This window comes from Cebus imitator, unplaced genomic scaffold (assembly GCF_001604975.1).
Source record: "Cebus imitator isolate Cc_AM_T3 unplaced genomic scaffold, Cebus_imitator-1.0 Scaffold710, whole genome shotgun sequence".
NCBI classification, from domain to species: domain Eukaryota; kingdom Metazoa; phylum Chordata; class Mammalia; order Primates; family Cebidae; genus Cebus; species Cebus imitator.
This window is the reverse complement of record NW_016108025.1, coordinates 475,689-477,012: the sequence shown is the minus strand read 5'-3', so window position 1 is coordinate 477,012 and position 1,324 is coordinate 475,689. Positions and strand designations below refer to the sequence as shown.

General features: G+C 48.2%; 1 protein-coding gene across 1 annotated transcript in view; it reads right to left on the bottom strand.

The window, feature by feature from the left end:
* Positions 1 to 456: 456 nt before the first annotated feature.
* Positions 457 to 1,324, bottom strand: part of LOC108296425 (protein Shroom3-like) — a gene marked incomplete at its 5' end in the record, with an annotated part of 6,097 nt that continues 5,229 nt past the window's right edge. Inside the window, 1 exon segment of the mRNA XM_017518873.2 lies at positions 457 to 1,293. Within this exon segment, the coding sequence (XP_017374362.2) occupies positions 457 to 1,293 (837 nt within the window).

The window sequence follows — 1,324 nt, the reverse complement described above, 5'->3', positions numbered from 1 at the left end:
TTCTTCTTAGTGTGTGTCTTTTTAAGGCTTTATGTTGCAGACGCTTCATTGATGGTACTTGTACCCTGCCATCAGGATACATTGCCCACCAGCAAGGAAGGCCACTGTGGATACATTCCTGAGGGGGACATGCAAGGATCCATGTTGCCTCAGCCTGTTAAAAACTAAATGATCAAACACCCTCCAATCAGTTCTGTTTCATTAACTTTCTTTCTACTACAAAGTAATAGTAGAAAGGGGTATGTGTCCAGCAGCATTCGAGCTCTCAGAAGATCAATCAGGAAGGGCAAGAAGGAAAAAACAGGCTTCCTCCTGGAGAGAATTTTTTTCCTTTCATCCAGAACAAACACCAATAACCCAGATAGTTCAAACAGTGCTTTGTACTGAAACATTTTTCAGATTAAATAGTGTTGATAGAAACAGTCATCTTTTGGTTGGGTATTTTAGAAGAGGTTATTAAAGTGGAGAGGTTAATATTGGGAAAATACCACTGAAAGTACAGCCCCTGGTAGGAGTAGGCTTACTTGTGGGCTCTGGGGACAGAGCAAGGGCCCCGGCCTTGGGAAGGAAATCTGAGGGCAGGCTCTCCAGCAGACACTTGACCTGCTCCTGGCCCAGCTTGATCTTGTTGTCCAGCTTCCGCTGCTCGATGAGGAGGGTGGACTTCATTTTCATGAAGTGCTGGTAGTCCTGGAGCTGCTCCTCCAAAAGGTAATTGGCCAGGATGCCCAGCACCAACTGCTCCCTGCGATCCAGGTTCTCCTTCAGCTCCTGGGCGTCCTCGTGCTGCCCAGCCAGGATCTTCCTTTTCTCATAGAGAGAGCTCCTTTCTTCATTACTGGCATCTTCACCAAGCCCACTAAGGACGTTCTCGACATGGGCTGGACGCCCTGAGAGAGAGAGCAGCAGGTTGACCACCTTGTCTAAGTCCCCTGTGATCACCCTGTACTTGTCAAACTCATTGGGCTTGCAGAGCTCGCTGATCAGAGTCTCCACCTCTTCTCCCAGGGCGTTGTTGAGCTTGATGTCCATGAGCAGGCTCCCCTTCACCTCCTGGAGGGTCTCCAGCTTGTGGGTGAGGTTTCCAATGAGCTCAGCCTTCTTTTCATTGACATCCACTTGTTCCTATTCCTCATTCACTTCTGCTGGCATCTCTTTGATTTTGTTCAGCAGCTCGGCATTGGGAGCAGACACACTGTAGTAGGCAGGGCAGTTGGCCAACGTGCCCACTGCTTCCTTGTCTTCATTCCTTTTGCCTTCACATCCTGAGCAGCTGACAGTTCTCTGCATGGCCTTCCTCTTTTTTTTTTTTCTTTTTTTTTTT